Source organism: Rhineura floridana, chromosome 5, assembly GCF_030035675.1.
Source record: "Rhineura floridana isolate rRhiFlo1 chromosome 5, rRhiFlo1.hap2, whole genome shotgun sequence".
In the NCBI taxonomy this organism is placed as follows: domain Eukaryota; kingdom Metazoa; phylum Chordata; class Lepidosauria; order Squamata; family Rhineuridae; genus Rhineura; species Rhineura floridana.
Window position 1 is genome coordinate 109237133 of NC_084484.1, and position 12759 is coordinate 109249891.

A 12759-nucleotide genomic window follows, 5' to 3' on the forward strand; every position below is an offset into this window, starting at 1 on the left:
CCTAAAGTGTCAAAATGAGATGAAATTCTCCATAGTTTGCATTGTACAATTATTATCTGAGGGCAGTATGCAACTAAATACTTGTGGTAGTGCAAAGATTAGCACTAGCACAATGAGATTTCCCTCCTCCACCCCATGCACTCCCCATGCCATCCCGCAATCTGCTATGGAGGGTTGGGGGAACTCCCAGAACAGATTTATGGGGTGCACAGAGGAAGGAGTTGTGCAAGAAATCCTTGCACTGATGGAATTCACCCTAGTACTATGTTGAATACAACCCTGAGCCTGGATCCAAAGAACTATGGGTTGTTTCCAATGTTAATCCTACTCAGAGTACGCTAATTGAAATTAATAAACCTAAGTTAGCTATGCTAAATAATTCCAGTGGGTCTACTCTGAATTGAAGTAGTACTGAATATAGTCCTATGTGACACTGAAGAAAGCTTTGGATTTGTTTCTGAAATGTCAACTCTACAAATTGCATGGCAAACCTCTTTTGAAATAGTTGGTAATATGGAAGAAAGAAGGGTTTAGTGTTCACAGCAGGGGAGGGGGGACTGAAAAATCATACAGAACGTAATCAAGCCTAAAGTAGCTCTTTGGATCTTGGCCTTTGGGTTTACATAAGTAACTTTTTGGATATATCAGAACAAAGAAGGTTATTTTTGTAGTAAATGAATCAAAGTAAAGAATGCACATATATATTTATAAATACGTAGAGGCAACTCAGTTGGTCTTGTATTTATTGTTTTAAGATTTTCTTTGAAGCTGAGTGCTATGGTCATAAGTCAGGATTCTTATTTTCACACAAAATAAATTTTGACATTTTTAGTTCACATATGGTCTTCCAAACAAATACAAAATATCTGAAGCACTGAAATTTCTATGGACTTTGATAGTTAGGATGTGATCAATATCTTCTTCAAAATTGTTCACAACTTTGTTAAAATCTGTTCATAAAACCTACAAACCCTTCATTGTCTTTAAGAACTGGTGTTAAGCGTAGAGCTATCACCATAAAGAAGTCATCTATTCTTTGTCAAGGGTCAGCCTTTTCCAGCCACATGTATGTAACTTCTAACTGAGATGGATATATGTATGTATGTACGTATATAAATTGTCTTTTAAAGGCAACCAAAATGTTTTAAAATTGCAAATATAAATGTATATGGCACTTAAGCTCATGGGTTTAATTTTGACTGTAAGTGGTACGGCTGTCTCATTAACAGGTTGTGGCTAAGGGGCGTATTTTGATGTTTTATAAATAGATTTCTTCAGCAATAAAATAAATTACAATATTTATATTGGCTGATTTGCTATACTCAGACCACAGGACTGATGTAATCCAGGACTACAGACTAAAAGTATTGAAGAAGAAAAAATGACAATGGACAGTTGACAGAAGTAGTTTCAATTACTCCTAAGAACTATTCCATTTTATGTTGCCCAGGAAACTAAGATTAGCTATGAAGTTTTGGTCACAGATTTATTTGAATCCAAATGCCTTTTATTCCCCTCTAGACAGCTGTAGTTGTTGTATTATGCTTTGCCATCATCTTCTTTTGACTGGATGATGTCATTAGAAACTTTGATTTCTATAGTATCTGAATTTAAAACTTCTTTTCCATTTTCTTCCTTTAATGGCAGTTTCCTGTGAGAAAGTAAGAGAAACCAAAACATTACATTGGAAAATCAGAGTACAGCACAATACTATTACAAACACATGAAATTCATGAATCAAATCAACACAATCACAACCAAAATTCTGTTTAAGGACATGAGCAGGTAAAAATAACTATAATTAAACCACAAATTCATAGAAACTACAGAGCAGACTACATGTCCAACAGAAAACCTAATTCCAGCAAGTGATAACCATATAGAAGCCTGTTTGCATGCATCTCCATAGCTAGGTTAGAGCATAATAACTTAACAATGACTTCATCATAAAGAGTCCCAAATAAGGGCAGCATTTTGGACCATTTTATATATAATACATTGTAGTTTGAAGTCTTTAGAAAGCCTCAGTGAGAAAAAAATGGTGACAACATAAAATCTGTAACTACATTGTGATATCGGGAGCCATCTGTGCATGTTTGAAAAATCATGAATATATTTCTGTTATTCAGCACACTTTTTAACTTTCTCCGTGAACACTTCTTCAATACTTTTTATGTATTAATTACTAAAAAAACCATACACTCTCATACATCACTACAATGTTTGATGATAGCCACTGTAGAATATACTGCAAATTATTTTGAAAAATTCTAAGTTTTCAAGGTTCAAAACTGAATTAGAAATTGAAAAAAAAAATCTGGGCTCCCTTTGGGAAGAAGGGCAGGATATACATTTAATAATAAAATAAAAATAAAAGAAATTAAAAGAAATTAAAAAGAAATTAATATCACTTATATGTGAAATAAATAAATTTCTTGGATACAAATCACTTAATTGGATGCTACTGATGACACTTCCATAACTTGTTATCTGTTTCTTGAATTCTGGGGAATCAGAGTGTCTGTTTCATATAGTTGTTCCTATTTCTAGTTTCAGAGTACAGTGTCTGCTAACATGGAAGCTGCAGGCATTCAACAGGAAATACTAGGTTGTATACAGTGCTGCTTTTCACAAGCACAACAGACTTTGGCTTGTACAATGGAACTTCCTCCTCTTCTCCCCTGCAGCCCCCTTGTGCACCCCTCAAATCTGCTCCATAGATGATTTTGGGTGTGTGTGGGATGAGGAGAGGAAGGGGAAGTCCCATTGTGTGAGTGGAATGCTGCACTCAATGCTTTGGATACAACCAATAGTCTGTATTTAGGAACAGGGGAGAAATTTGGTTTGGTTAGGGTTTTAATGCAAAAATGGAAATGGACTGCCTTCAAGTCGATCCCGACTTATGGCGACCCTACGAATAGGGTTTTCATGGTAAATGGTATTCAGAGGTGGTTTTAGCATTGCCTTCCTTTGAGGCTCAGAGGTAGTGACTAGCCCAAGGTCACCCAGTGAGCTTCATGACTGTGTGGGGATTCAAACCCTGGTCTCCCAGGTCATAGTCCAACACCTTAACCACTACACCACATTGGCAGGGTAGGTGCTGCTACACTAAATGTAAAAGTCCCCTTCAGACCTTCACACTGAATGTATAGAGATCTGAAGTGGAGCCAACATGCACACAGGTATGATGGGGGACAGGGCTTGCATGCCAGTTATTTACTCTTACTTTTTCTAAAATGCCTGAATTAGGGCTTAGACTAATTTTAAGTTTTGATCCACTGAAAGCTTTGGGCAAGAACACTTGAATGCATGTAAAAAACACCACAGAATTGCTTTGCGTTTTTCTACTACTGACTCACTAATATTAAGTTTCATGGAAGTAAGCTCCACTGAACTAAATGGAACTTAATTTTGAGTAGACATACATAGGATTGCACTGTAAATTAGTTGTGCTTATACCACGCTGAAACTGATAGATTAATTCTATACACACTTACCTGGGAATAAGCCCAATTGAAATGAATGGTACTTACTTCTGAGTAGACATGCATAGGATTGTGCTGTGCTAGTTGTGACTAAATTAAGCTCCACTGTTTTCAAAGAGATGTACATTTAACTATATGTGGATTGGGACAAATATATTTAAGAGCAGGTGAGAGCTAGAGCAGATGTACTATATGCTGGAAAGAACATCAAGATGATATATCAGAAGGAACAATAAGATGATTTCTCACAGTTCTGGAAAAACATCATACCCTTGATTTTCACCACATTTTCTGGTTTGCACAACCCATGTCATACACACTATGGGGATAGTAGGAAGGCATCCACCTTTGAATATACAGGGTGTTTTCAGAGCTAAATTATTAAGGATATGGGTTATGACAATCTATCACATTGATTAATATAATATGTAATATATACCACATCTTCATTTTCATAATGTTTCAATTGCAAGCAAAATATATTTATTGTAATAATCAGTAACTGTGAAGTGATTAAAATGTAGAGCCACATACTCTGGTTCTGTTAATGGTGTAGTTTCATTGGGTTCATTTACTGGACTTCCATCTTCATGATTGGTAATTCTCTCATCCTCTGTTCTCATTTCAACTATAGGCTCTTTTGATCCATCTTTCCTAAAAAAATATTAAAAGATCCTTAGCTTCACTTACTGTGTGATCAAAATATGTTACACTTTATTAATTATCAGGATTCTGCTTTCAAAATCATGGAAAAGAAGTAAATTATAATTTATACTGATAAAATATTATACCATAATATGGCATCTATCCTTTTTACCTCATCCAAAGCAAGGTGGAAGTACACATGTTAAGAGTTATTTGTGCAATTATCCTCCATTTTAACACAAGACTAATATTTTAAATGAAATAATAGCTAAATAATAGGAGAGTCCCAGCCTGGCTTTTTAAAGGTAACATTTAGGCTAGCAAACTTCATTTCTGATCTATTCAGCATGACAAATGATGGTACCATATTATCATTTCAACTTACATGGATTAATTAAGATTGTTTTGTAAAATACCTAATGCATTTCTCATCAAATAGGGAAAAATCATTTTCTTAAATATTGGGCAGGGTCTATCCAAATGTAGGGACTTTTAAGTCCCATTGATAATAAATATGAGAAAACATTTACCATATATTTATCGCTCTCATGGAAAGCAACAATATTTAAATGTGCTTAATTTTGACTGAATGGTAAACACTATGTCTTCAGTCTCAAAGGGTGTCCCCCACCCCATCTTTTATTTGGTGTCTTCCTTGGAAGCTGTGGTATAACAAGTAAGACTGTGTCTGTGTTGGAATTGCTTTTTAAGATGTTTTGAAGCTTTTTTGTAGAAGATGTTTTTAAAGATGTTTTGTTTTAATATATTTCAATGTGTGATTTTATGATGTTTTAGAGTGTTTTTAGTGTTTTTGTTTGCCGCCCTGGGCTTCTACTGGGAGTAAGGGCAGGATATATATTTAATTGTAATCATAAACATAATACCATTGGTACAAGTTGCTCAGTGTTGTCATTACTGACTAAAAGCAACTCTGTAGGGTTTAAGACAGGCATATTTCCCAGTTGTACCTGGAAGTACTAGGGACTGAACCTGGGATCTTTTGTTGTGATGCACGTGCTCTGTCACTGATCTATAGCCCCTTTGAATAAGAAGAAAGTAGATAAAAAGAATCGTAGCGCTATACAAAATGTGTAGTTCTGTCCTTCCTTGATAGTATGGCCCATCAATATTATTGGGACTTAGTTCGACATAAAAATGCATAGCAGCAGGCTGTACAGCTGCAATCCTAAACACATTTATTTAAGAGAAAGTCCTATTGGATTGCCCTACAAGGATTACAGAAAGATCAGTGACCGGTCTGAAGTTAAAGCACAACATTTGTGTCAGTGCTGCCTCCTGACAGTTTCCAAAAAAGTCTTCAATTACACCATCAAATTATTTATTACCATTTATTTATTATCTGATTTATATCCCACCAAATTAGGCAAATAGAACAGTGGACAATAAAAAAGTTGTAGTTAAACAATACAATGAAGAAACCTTCTTTCCTTGCCTGACATTGGAGAATGGCAGTTAGCGAAGGACTTGCAATTCACATATGCTTCTACTTTTCTCTGAATATTGTGATTAATACTCACAGATATGCAGCCTTTCCCTCTTCTAGCTCTTTACTCTTTCCACTAGAGCCACTCTTCTTTCCACAGATCCTTTTGGTGATGCACATTAGCAATCCACATTGCCGCACAAAGAAGCAGCTGACATCAGTCACGACAAGGATTAATAAAAGGGCAGCTACACCCAGTCCAATGACTGCACCAAGTCCAAGACCATTAAAAAGTGTATCTTGAAAACAAACAAAATAGACAAAGGCAATCCAGTTAATCTGTTGTGAAGAGTTCACAAAGAGAAGAGCTTATATGTGCTGATGACATGTCTACTTTTACACCACAGAGGCCTTAAAAGCACTTCAGACTTTTCTAATGAAGCTATTTTCTTCCTACTGGACTCCTACTGGGAGGAAGGGCGGGATCTAAATAAAATAAATAGATAAATAAATGAATAAATAATACTGTAATGCAGTAGCATTGCTGCTGTTGGCTTTAAAAAGTGGTGGTTACATGCAAACTAGAAATAGGGGCTTGTCCTATGGAGATAATCAGATATTTTAGCTATATAATTCATAGGCTGATCATGTACTTTAGAGATAAACAAACATTATAGCTCAAAAGATAAATTATTTTTAGAACATGCATTATTTGATTGATAGTTTGTCAGATCCCATCATTCCACTGTTGAGTGAAACAGAAAGGTTATACAGTATGTAAATACTTTTAAAAATGGTACTGTTAGTACAAATAGACACTTTTCAAAGTTAATTATATAGCTATTTGTTCACACTTGATGGACCCCAATTATATTTTTGTACTTGTTCAAATGCACTAACTTTCCTTGGTGTTAAAGGAAAATAAAGATTTGTTTAAAACTTTTCTATGCATCCATGCAACTGGCCTTTGGCGGACAAGAATCATAAGTGTGAGGGACGGGACTTATTTTTGAAGGTAAATGTTGTCTTTTAAAAACCATTCATTTAAACATTTAATCCTTCAGTTTTCATTCAAGTAATTATTTTACATAAATTTTACATCCAAAGTGTATTATAGTGGATCAAGATAATCTAAACCTACTAACTGATGGAACAGCACGTAATATGACTAAGTGATGGTGTCATATCTTTGCAGACATAGCAAGACCTGGCATATTAGGAACAGAGGAAGCTGCCACATCCTGAATAACACCACTAGACTATCTAGCTCAGTACTGTCCACAGCATGGATGAGGAACCTGTGGCCCTCCAGCTATTATTGGACTCTACTTCCATATTTTCTGCAGTAGTCATAGAACTGACAGCTGGGTCTCAAGAAATAGCAGGGCCAGGATATGATGTGCCCTTTTAGGCTGATGATGTCATATAGGTTTTACTCAGGCTCTTGTACAGATGAATATGAATAGTGGTAGTAGTAGTGAGGAATGGAGAACTGATAGATATAATAACTAGACATTAATAAAAATGTTCTGATATGTTTATTTGTACTGGGCATTTAAAAAACCAATTTCATTCTATTTTTACATTAGTAAATTGATTTGAACTATTTATTTGGAAAGTTGACTGTTGTATAACAAGTAAGATCTGAATGATTTATTGGTTTGGGACCCAAGTATCTAAAAGTGTGTCTTCCCCTGTATCAGCCATCTCGGACACTACAGTTGCAGCTGAGGCCTTGCTGGTAGTACCACCTCCAACTGATGCCTGGTTGGTAATTATACACGACAAGGCCTTTTCACTGGTGATTCTACATTTGCCGAATGCCCTTCCCATGGGGTATGTCTGTCTCCATCACTATTAACTTTCAGGAGGAATTTGAAAGCATTCCTGTTGACCCAGGCATTTGATGGCTGAAGAGGACTGTTCCTGAAAGTCTGAACATCATTGATGAAAGAATGTTTTCAGCTGTGTTTTAGAATAATTTTAACCACTTTATTTAAAATAGTTTTACCTGTGTTTTATGTTTTTAATTATACAGTCACGAGACTGGATCTATACTATAGCCAGTATGGATTTTTCCGTTCTGAAATGATAAATTGAAAATACCCCCCATGCCATTCTGATGCTTCCTATAAGCTAATTTCAAAACAAAACCTTACAATATAGTCCTGAGCTCAGAAACACTTGCTTAACAACTCTCTAAATTTTCATGGCGAGACACAAAACAGTCAGAGAATCGAGAGTTCAAAGTGTAAAAAGAAAGACAGAAAAAAACAGATCCCTTTTTTTTACTTTTTTCTGGCAGAGTTCTCATAATCTGTTGAAATTAATTAAAAATCAGCCATGTTCACCGAGTACCTGTAACCAAAGCTTGGAAAAGTTACTTTTTTGAACTACAACTCCCATCAGCCCAATCCAGTGGCCATGCTGGCTGGGGCTGATGGGAGCTGTAGTTTAAAAAAGTAACTTTTCCAAGCTCTGCCTGTAACCCTATTACTGACCTTGCCCCATACTCTGACCTTCATCTTCTGCAGTTTAAAAGTTTAAAAAATGCCTGGAAGATTAATTTAAGAAATTCAGCATTCGAGTTAATGCTAAGCCCTGGCATGCTCAGTAAGAACTGTCAGTGTTCTAAAAGCCAGACTCGCAGCTTGCGTAATCAGGGGGCCACACCCACACCCAACTTTGATTTCATGTGAATCATGGCTTCCCCCAGAGAATCCTGGGAAGTGTAGCTTGTGAAGGGTGCTGAGAGGAGATTCCTATTCCCCTGACAGAGATCCAGTGGCCAGACTGTTTTAACAGTCAGCCACTCTGATTGAAGCTCTGTGAGGGGAACAGGGCATCTACTAGCAACTCTCAGTACCCTTCACAAACTACACTTCACAGGATTCTTTGGGAGAAGCCATGACTGTCTGAAGTGAAACAAAGGTCTGGTGTGGATGTGGCCAGCGACACCTTTGGTTTAAATTTGGGTGGGATGACTACATGTGCCTGCTATAGAATAAAAAGGTGGGGGGAATGCTGAAAAATGATAGTGTTCACAATGTTTTCCTTTTGGAAAGGAAAGGGGCTTCCTCTCTGCTCAATGCCCACCCACCCAATCTCTTCCCCTCCTCTCCCCTTCCCCTCCCCCTCCCTTCCCTGCCCTCCTCCTCCCTTCCCTGCTCTCCTCCTCCCTTCCCTGCTCCTCTCCCAGTTCACTTTCACCTATCCTAAGCATGACTGTACAGGAGTAAATCCCACTGAACCAAAAAAGGATACAAATAATCAAACCTGCCCTCCCCTCCTACTCCCTCCTACCCCTCCCTCTTGCCCCTTCCCTTGCCTCCCCTCCCTTCCCCTATCCCCTTCCAATCCCTTCTTTCCCCCCTCCCCCCTTCCCCTCCCCCATAGTCAGTTTTATCTATGTTAAGCATGATTTCACGGGAATAAATCCCACAGAATTCAATAAACATGTAAATGATCAAACCTGTCTTCTTCCTCCCCTCCACCTCCTGCCTACTTCCATCCCCCTCCTCCCCTCTGTCCTTCCTCCCCTACTCCTGCCCTTTCTACTCCTCCCCTCCCCATACCCTGTGGTCAGTTTCACCTATCCTAACCATGATTGCAGGGTAGTAAATCCCACTGAGCTCAGTAAGCATGCAAATAATCACTCCATGCTCAGCAAACTTGCACAGGATGCCATTTATTACCTCCCAGATTAAAAAGCATGCTCAGAGGTTACCAAATTCTTCCAAGCTACATAGGAAGTGGATTGGACTGTGATAGACCAACCTAAATTGTGTTTGCATTTTTATAAATTTCTAGGTCAGTACATTATATCAGAGAGGAGGTCAGGTCTCCTGCTCCCCTGGTGCATTCACTATAGCTGCCCAATTCCCCTGCTTTTTAAAGTTTGATAGAAATATTGGTTGGCTATAGGTATGTTCTTAAACCGGAACATTATTTCGCCTATTAGTGAATTGTAACTGTGCTTTGGAATGTTTTTAACTGGTTTTAATTGTTTTTCTTATTTTTGTTAAATGGTCTTATTTATGTTTGCTGCCCTAGGTTCCTTCAAGAGGGCAGGATAACAACAACAACAATAAATCAACCACAGGTAAAATGCTTCAATACATGCAGGATTATAAAAACATATTTCCAACAGTACTACCCCCTTATTACCAAAATAGGAGCTGACACAGCCAGAGCAAAGAGAATTCAGTGCTAGAAATAAAGAGGTGGTGTTTGAGGAACATTGCTCGGCACCCTGGACTCTCCAGTATGGGGTTCTGCAGGGGTCAGTTCTGTCCCCCATGCTGTTCAACATCTACATGAAGCTATTGGGTGCGGTCATCCGGAACTTTGGAGTGCATTGCCATCAGTATCCTGATGACACACAGCTCTATTTCTCCTTTTCATCTTCTTCAGGTGAGGGTCTCAATGTGCTGAACCAGTGCCTGGCTGTGACAATGGACTGGATGAGGGCTAATAAACTGAGGCTCAATCCAGACAAGACTGAGATGCTGCTAGTGGGTGGTTCTTCTGACCGGATGGTGGATGTCCAACCTGTTCTGGATGGGGTTGCACTCCCCCTGAAGGAGCAGGTTCATAGCTTGGGGTTCTCCTAGAACCATCTCTGTCACTTGAAGCTCAGGTAGCCTCGGTGGCACGGAGTGTCTTCTACCAACTTTGGTTGGTGGCCCAACTACGTCCCTATCTGGACAGGGATAACCTGGCTTCAGTTGTCCATGTTCTGGTAACCTCCAAGTTAGATTACTGCAATGTACTCTATGTGGGGCTGCCTTTGAAGACGGTTCGGAAACTGCAGCTTATGCAAAATACAGCGGCCAGATTGGTAACAGGGACCAGATGGTCCGAACATATAAAAACGATTCTGGCCCGCTTGCATTGGCTGCCTGTGTTTCCGAGCTCAATTCAAGGTGCTGGTTTTGACCTATAAAGCCTTACACAGCTTAGGACCACAATACCTGATGGAATGCCTCTCCCAATACGAACCGACCCATACACTACATTGAAGATCAAAGGCCCTCCTCCAGGTGCCTACTCCAAGGGAAGCTTGGAGGGTGGCAACAAAGGAGGGGGCCTTCTCAGTGGTGGCCCCCAAATTATGGAATGATCTCCCTGATGAGGTGTGCCTGGCGCCAACACTATTATCTTTTTGGTGCCAGGTCAAGACTTTCCTCTTCTCCCAGGCATTTTAGCATGTGTTTTAGCATGTGTTTTAAATTGTTTTTATATTGTTTTAAATTTTAAAATTGTGTTTTAAATTGTTTTTAAAATATGTGTTTTAAATTGTATATGTTTTAATATTTTTGATTGCTGTAATCCGCCCAGAGAGCTTCGGCTATGGGGCGGTATACAAGTGGAATAAATAAATAAATAAATAATATGTTATTTCCTGACAAAGCACATTTTTGTCATCCAAAAAGTGCATAATTTTACAAGGCAAACATGTCAATTTTGGGGGATGTTTATATTCAGATCCAACACAAAGACCAATATATTCATGGCTGTTTGGATTCTTTTGGAGTAAGACATACAGTATCTAATACTATTATTTTAGAGAGGCATATTTATATTCTGACAGAAACCCTCAGGGAAGAGAATGGCAGGAAAGAAGCTAGCCAGGCACAGAGGAGAGTGAGATGATGATGTCTGGCTACTGCCTTTTCTAATGTAGTTAGCCAGGCAAGCATAAGGAAAAGAAGAGAGAGAATGTAACATTGGCATTGGGAAAATGAGCAAGCTAGCACTGTGTAGCCTAGGGTGTTACCTCTAGTACAACATAAGGTGTACACACCATCCAATTGCTTCTATTCATTTTTAAAAATTGTTGTATTTATATCCTGCCATTCAACTTTGCACAACACTCCCAAGGCAGTCTTGCTTGCAGGGAGATCATATTAGGAACGAAAGTTATCACTGCTTGTAAGGGAAGATTATGACTGAGTTTCATAACAAATGGGGCAGTGATGTTTTTGTTTGTTGCTGTCAACACATCATAAGCTTTTTTATGTGCAGCTTCTCACTATGCAGACTAGGTGAAATTTTCCATTCCATAGCAAGCTGGACATTTGCTGTGGTATGCAGTAATGTGTCCAATCTACATAGCTGAAAAACAATATACTTTAACAACTCAACCATGCAGTGACAGTAAATGAAGCACTTTAAAGCAGTTCCAAGGGGTGGCTATAACATGTAAATTGGCCCATGGTAGGTTGAACCGTTGTTTTCTTTTCTAGAAGCCCAGTATGTCAGCAGAATTTTCAATGTAGAGCAAAATCATCTCAAGGTCCAATTGAGAATTTTAAATATGATTACAGAACTTAACATGTGCACAACAAGCATGCCTTTAAAGAGTAAAGAATAAAAAATATAGTCCTAATAAAATGTAGGCACTGAACAGCACCCTAATACCTTCCAACTAAAAATCAAAGAAAGCCATGAAGTACAGGTGAAGATTGTAAAAGGTAAGTAAGAGGCAGACACCAGTATTGGGAGGAACTCTGTAACATTTATTATTTGCAACTACAATATTAACTGGGATCAGTTAAAACTGGCAGTGGTGGGACATTCCTTACTGTACTTGTACCCAAGGAGCTGACTTGGCTGATCCATGCCACAGTTGTCCCTTGGAGCCTAACAGCCTTGAGCTCAGCCAAACCAGAGGACAGGTTCCATCTCCAGCAGCTGCTTAAGTCAGAAAGCCAGGCACACTACCCTGCCATCCTGTTCAATGGTTGAATATAATGCCTCCCCAAACCCTGGGGGACCCCTCATGCCATATGGTGACCAACCCATCAGCTATTGGGGGGAGGGAAGAGGCAGGAAGATAAAGACATATTTCCTTGTGAAAATACTTGAGGAGGCCAAGTAAATTCTGTGGGCCACATATCTATTGCTATTGCTTAGAAAAAAGTCACAATATTTACCTGTGCATTTAGCTGTATATAGGAATAAAATTATTAATGCAGAAAGATGCCAAAATTGCCATCAAATTAATGTCAAATGATGATTGACTAGATGGGAATGGAATACAGAAATGTTTTCAGCTTGTCCCAATTTATTTCATTTGGAAATGGCTGAAATTGTAGACTTTGAAGACTAACAGAAAATGAATTTTTCCTCTAACATAAATATTTTGTAATCAGACAGTAGGGGAAGGGAATATCCAGCCCG

At 38.4% G+C, this 12759-nt stretch overlaps 1 protein-coding gene across 3 annotated transcripts in view; it reads right to left on the minus strand.

The window, feature by feature from the left end:
- Positions 1–748: 748 nt before the first annotated feature.
- Positions 749–12759, minus strand: part of NCAM2 (neural cell adhesion molecule 2) — a 534690-nt gene continuing 522679 nt past the window's right edge. For all 3 annotated transcript variants that reach the window (XM_061627895.1, XM_061627894.1, XM_061627896.1), the window contains 3 exons: positions 5669–5873; positions 4020–4139; positions 749–1651 (listed from right to left, as the gene is read on the minus strand). In XM_061627895.1, the coding sequence (XP_061483879.1) occupies positions 1540–1651; positions 4020–4139; positions 5669–5873 (437 nt within the window). In that variant the 3' untranslated portion in view covers positions 749–1539. The remainder of the gene's footprint in view (positions 1652–4019; positions 4140–5668; positions 5874–12759) is intronic.